The sequence below is a fragment of the Columba livia genome, unplaced genomic scaffold, assembly GCF_036013475.1.
Source record: "Columba livia isolate bColLiv1 breed racing homer unplaced genomic scaffold, bColLiv1.pat.W.v2 Scaffold_132, whole genome shotgun sequence".
Taxonomy (NCBI): domain Eukaryota; kingdom Metazoa; phylum Chordata; class Aves; order Columbiformes; family Columbidae; genus Columba; species Columba livia.
In genome coordinates, this window is record NW_027043028.1 from 160,358 (window position 1) to 166,150 (window position 5,793).

General features: G+C 53.0%; 1 protein-coding gene across 1 annotated transcript; it reads right to left on the bottom strand.

Moving 5' to 3' along the window:
• Positions 1-1,909: 1,909 nt before the first annotated feature.
• Positions 1,910-4,440, bottom strand: LOC135577634 (olfactory receptor 14J1-like; the record flags this gene model as incomplete). The annotated part of the gene is made up of 2 exons (XM_065047765.1): positions 1,910-1,990; positions 3,979-4,440. Coding segments are annotated over 2 exons (543 nt in total), but the record flags the coding sequence as incomplete, so codon positions are not given.
• Between the last annotated feature and the right edge of the window lie 1,353 nt (positions 4,441-5,793).

A 5,793-nucleotide genomic window follows, 5' to 3' on the forward strand; every position in this document is an offset into this window, starting at 1 on the left:
CCAAGGCAAAGATTCATGGAATCCTACAATAACGCAGGTTAGAAGAGACCCCTGAACACCATCTCTGTCCCACTGACCTTTATGGCACTCCAAGGAACATCTGATGGATTTGTGCTCCCTTGGGTTCATCTCACCACATGCACACAGTGGACATGCACATGATGTGTATGTTTACATCTCATCTGGACAATGAAAACATGGACTTTTGACCTAATATTTCATAGAATCATAGAATGCCCTGAGTTAGAAGGACCCAAAGGATCATGGAGTCCAACTCCTGTCCCTGCACAGGACACCCCACAGGTTACCCCATGTGTCTGAGGACGTTGTCCAATCTCCTCTTGATCACTGTCAGGTTGGGGCTGTGACACCTCCCTGGGGAGCCTGTTCAGTGTCCAGCACCTCTGGGTGAAGAACCTCTCCCTCATGTCCAACCTGACCCTTCCCTGGCACATGCTTCTTCCATTCCCCGGTTTCTACCATTGGTCACCACAGAGAAGAGATCAGTCCCTTCCCCTCCTTCTCCCCTTGTGAGGAAGCTGTAGCCACCATGAGGTCTCTTTTGAGTCTTTTCTTCAGCTCTGATGGTCAGAAACCTCTTGGTTTGCTTTCTGAAGGAGAAAGGAGGAACCATGACCTGCAGGCAATGGGAAGGAGGATCCTGTCCCTCACACACGGCTCAGGGCTCTTCCTGGGACCGTGGGATGTGGGTGTGCAAGGCCCAGGGAAGGACAACACTGGGACAACAACTTCCAGCTTCCCATGGGGCTGCAAGGAGGCACCGAGGCCCCAGTGCCATGAGGACAACATGTCTTCTCCTGGGCCTCAGTGGCAGAGACAACTGCCCTGGCCAAGGGGACAGAGACCTGGGTTCTGTGGGTCCCTTCCAGCCTTACAGCGCCCTTTGCCATCTCCACCACAGGCTGTTCCACACGGTGCTACCCCTGCCCCTCTTTCCCTGCAGGCTGCAGACACCCATCTCGCTTCCCCACCTGCTCTCACCCAGCATTTCTGCACCTTCACTGCTGTGTCTGCACCCTCACTGGCTGCTCTTTGGAACACAAACCATGGGCTGATCCAGCTCCCTCTGGGTCACCTCTTGCCCCACAGCACTGCCCTTCCAGTCACATTTCTTACTCCTGATATCCAGTCTGCACCTTCCAAATTGCACTTTGTGATATTTTTTCCCTCTTCTGCTTTTTCCCATTATCAAGGAAAGCTCAGCCACCTCAGAAACTGCCCAGAGAAGTCACCTCACCATGATCTCCTAAATCCCATGACTTTTGCTGGCCTTTCAGCTTCTCTGACAGAGACGACCATGTCCCTGCTGCTGTCCCGTCATGTTCTCAGGTGGGGTGGACATGACAACCTGTTTCTCTTCCTGGGTAAGACCTGTGGGCCCTTGGGCAGAGGTTCTTTCCCAGCCATGTCCCTGCTGCTGGGCTGTCACCTCCAGACACAGAACTGACCTCACTGTCCCCTTTACAGCCACAGGATTCTGAGTGGATTACGAGTGTCTGAGACACAACCGACCTCCCAATACCACACTCGTCCATCCCCCTCCTCAGTATCCCGGACCTGACCAAGACTGCAGTGTGTTGTACGTCATCCTACACCTGCCCGTCTTTCCCACAGGCTGTAGACACCCATCTCGCTTCCTCACCTTGTTCAAATTTGTCAAATATATTTCCTATTAACACTGTGAGTGAAAAGCACTCCTCACTGGAACTCCTGTACTTCCGTTAACACCTTCTGTATCTCCTCTTCTGCCTTTCTTTTATTTATTTTTTCCTATTCTTCTCCCTATTCTCTCTCCAAAAACTTCTCCAAGGCAAAAGTTATGTCAAATCACGGGATAACTCAGGTTTGCAGAGAGCCCTTGTCTCACTCATTTCTCTCACTCTCCTGCTCAGGGCAGGGTGACCCAGGTGAGGTTCATCAAGGCCTCCACCCAGGTTTGCATCATCCTCAAAGGCACTGAAAGTGCTTTCTGTTACATCAAAGAAGGGGAGAATAAAGACGTTCAACAGTGCTGGTCCAAGTGCTGGTCACTGAGAGATGACACCAGTAACTGGCTGCATTGAGGACTTTGTACCACTGATGATATTTGGGCTTGATGGTTCAGCCAGCTTCCCACCCAACATCCACTTCTTGAGCCCCATCAGCACCACTCTAGCCAGAAGGAGACCATGTCTGAGCCTTGCAAACACCCTGTACACAACATGCCTTTCTTTCCGCTGTCCATTTGGGTTCACCAATCCCTTTTTTGTCCTTCACATTCCTGGACACGGCTGCAGGAGGACATGTCCCAACACTTTCCCAGGATGGGAGGAAGGGTGACCAGCCTGTATTTATCCCAGTTCTTGTTTGTGCTCTTCCTGAAGATGGGTTTGAGGTCTGCGTTTTCTAAGGACCCCAGAAGCATTCTGGTTTCTATGGCACTTTCGAGAACACAATCCAGAATCAGGTGCAAGGGTGAGGTAGGAGACTGGAGCACTTGCAATGAGCCTGTCCAAGGCAGCTGAGATGAATCTCAGTGGGCCTGTGGAGTTTGTTCCTGGAGTCACACACAGAAATGTCAGGGTTTCATGAAGCATCCATATATGACCAGACCTAATGGACTCCTTATGCACCCAGGGATGTTCAGAGACAGAGTCTGTCCCTTTTACACACAGAGGCAGGAGTCACAGTGTCCCTCTGGCCTCCTGTTGCCACTGCAATGGGTCGGGATGCACCTCAGCCCTGTGGCGTGTCACATGCTGTGTACTCACCTGAGATATCCCACATCATGAGGAATGGACACAGGGACCTCAGTTCAAGGAAGAAGATCCCAGTGGGTGGTTTCCCATGGGCTGTTACTCCCAACACGAAGTGACCTCGAGAAACTGTCTGTCCCACAGACCTTCATGGAACCTCCAGGAATAGCTGATGGAATTTTTCCTCACTCAGGGTCATGTCACCTCACATACATGATGTGCGTGCTCACATCTCATCTGAACAGTGCAAACATGGATTTCTGACCTGGTCATTCAGGGTCCCTCCGTGGAGGGAAGAGCAGCCTCGGTGAGCTGGGGAGATAGGCCAGGGCTGGAAATGGTGGTTGTGAGGGGCCAGTCCATGGTGATTGACCTGGGGCTCCTTCCATGGGGTGTCCAGTGCACAGGGGCACAGCCCAGACCTGCTCTGCTGGTCCTGCAGGTCTCTGGCAGGAGCCTGGCTGTGAGAGGACACTGCTGTGTGCCAGCCCTGCACACACACACTGTTCAGATGTACCCCAGTGTCTGAATCTGTGGGACACTTTTGTACTCATATGCTTGAAGACATAAACCATCATGTACTGCCCATAGGAGATCACCTTTCTATCTGGAAAGGCTGTTGTGAGGCCAGCTCTGTCACAGCAGTGCCCATTGCCTGTCCCTGCCTGCGCTCACAGCACTGACACACAGCAGGACGGTGACCAAGCTGCCAGAGCACTCAGGCCTTGCACCAACACCAGGGATGAGAAGGAGAGTGTGGGAGTGGAACCAGAACAGCTCTGGAAGAACAAGCGCTGCTGCTCCCTGGCAGGGCTGCCAGGATGGACTCTTTTCTTCTCCTTCCATCACAGAAACTGTCCCTGCAGATCCAAAAGGCCTTGCAGGAAGGATATAGTGAAGGACATAGTGATACAGTGTCCTACAGAACCCTTTATTTTGTTTAAATACACACAGATCAAGGTTCCTCATTTACACAACCAGTGGTTATAAAATAAAAGCAGACAGTGATTTAGAAAGGGGATGACAACATTATCACATAAAAACCAATGTCAATAACAACAGAAAATAGAGATGAGAGGCTGGACGTGTAACTAGTTACATTAAACCTGCTAAGTAGAAGCAGATGGGCAATTTATAGCTTCAGAAAACACTAAGATATGAGTTTCCAGAGGGCATCCTTGAGCTCCTGGTTCCTCATGCTGTAGATGAGGGGGTTCACTGCTGGAGGAACCACTGAGTACAGAACAGACACCACCAGGTCCAGGGATGGGGAAGAGATGGAGGGGGGCTTCAGGTAGGCAAACATGGCAGTGCTGATGAACAGGGAGACCACGGCCAGGTGAGGGAGGCAGGTGGAAAAGGCTTTGTGCCGTCCCTGCTCAGAGGGGATCCTCAGCACGGCCCTCAAGATCTGCACATAGGACAGCACGATGAACACAAAACACGTAAAACCTAAACAGGCACTGACCACAAGAAGCCCAAGTTCCCTGAGGTAGGAGTGTGAGCAGGACAGCTTGAGGATCTGGGGGATTTCACAGAAGAACTGGCCCAGGGCATTGCCCTTGCACAGGGGCAGTGAAAATGTATTGGCCGTGTGCAGCAGAGCATTGAGAAACCCAGTGGCCCAGGCAGCTGCTGCCATGTGGACACAAGCTCTGCTGCCCAGGAGGGTCCCGTAGCGCAGGGGTTTGCAGATGGCAACGTAGCGGTCGTAGGACATGATGGTGAGAAGACAATACTCTGCTGTGATCAAGAAGACAAACAAAAAGAGTTGTGTCGCACATCCCAAGTATGAGATGTCCCTGGAATCCCAGAGGGAATTGGCCATGGACTTGGGGACAATGGTGGAGATGGAGCCCAGGTCGAGGAGGGCGAGGTTGAGCAGGAAGAAGTACATGGGGGTGTGGAGGTGCTGGTCCCAGGCTATGGTGGTGATGATGAGGCCGTTGCCCAGGAGGGCAGCCAGGTAGATGCCCAGGAAGAGCCAGAAGTGCAAGAGCTGCAGCTCCCGTGTGTCTGTGAACGGCAGGAGGAGGAACTGGGTGATGGAGCTGCTGTTGGACATTGGCTGCCTGTGGGCATGAGGACCTGTCATAGGAGGAAAAGATAGTGAAGGTTTAGATGAGACTTCTCTGGGAATAATCAAACCCATTTCTCACAGACCCTCCCACCCTGTCACACAAAGAGACACTTCTCTTTTTCCAGGAGAACGTCCTGGCTGGAGCCCTCGTCGGTACTTGATGAGTGTGCAATGAAGACCAGGGTCTCTGCCCGGGGGCTCCTGAGGACTCAGCCTCACCCTGTGTGATCGGGTGGGCAGGGGCCAGTCCTGGGGTTCAGCTTTGTCAGCTGGAACCGCTCCTGGTGCAGAAGGGACTGTCAGCATCTGTACCCCCAGGCCTGAGAAACTGAGTTTGAGAGGTTTGGTGTTTCTACAGCTCCTTCTGTCCTCCCACCCTGGGGAGTGTTGTTGGGTGTCAGAAACCCTCAGCATTTCTGCTGCACTCAGGGGGAACAGAGCGAGTCCTGCGAGACCAGAGGGTGCCTGTGGGTCAGTGCAGAGTGAGGGCAGCTGCTCTGTCCCTCTGTCTTGCTCCAGCTGCCCTGGGCTGGCACCTTTCTGAGATGGAGCCTGATCACACTCCCATGTTACCCTGAAAAGCCACCAGGCACTGCTGAGAGCAGAGGGATCCACCTCAGACCATGACAGGTCTCACCCTTTCCTAAGGTCTCAGCACCCAACGTTTAGCCCAGGACACACTCAGCTCATTCCCCAGCCCCACAGACTGCATTGCCCACAGCCCACAGGTCAGAGCAAAGCTGGGACACGTGTGCCCATGGACACACCTGCAGGAAAGGACCCACAAGCTCAGGCTGTGACTCTGCAGCTGAAACTGCCATCCCCAGAGAGCCTGACAGCAAGAACAAGATCCCAACAGCAGTGACCCAGAGCAGGGCAGCAAGAAGGAAAATGCGGTGAGGGTGGGTGTGAGAGAGGCCAGGGCAGAGGCAGCCGGGCACTCAGACAGCGTCACCC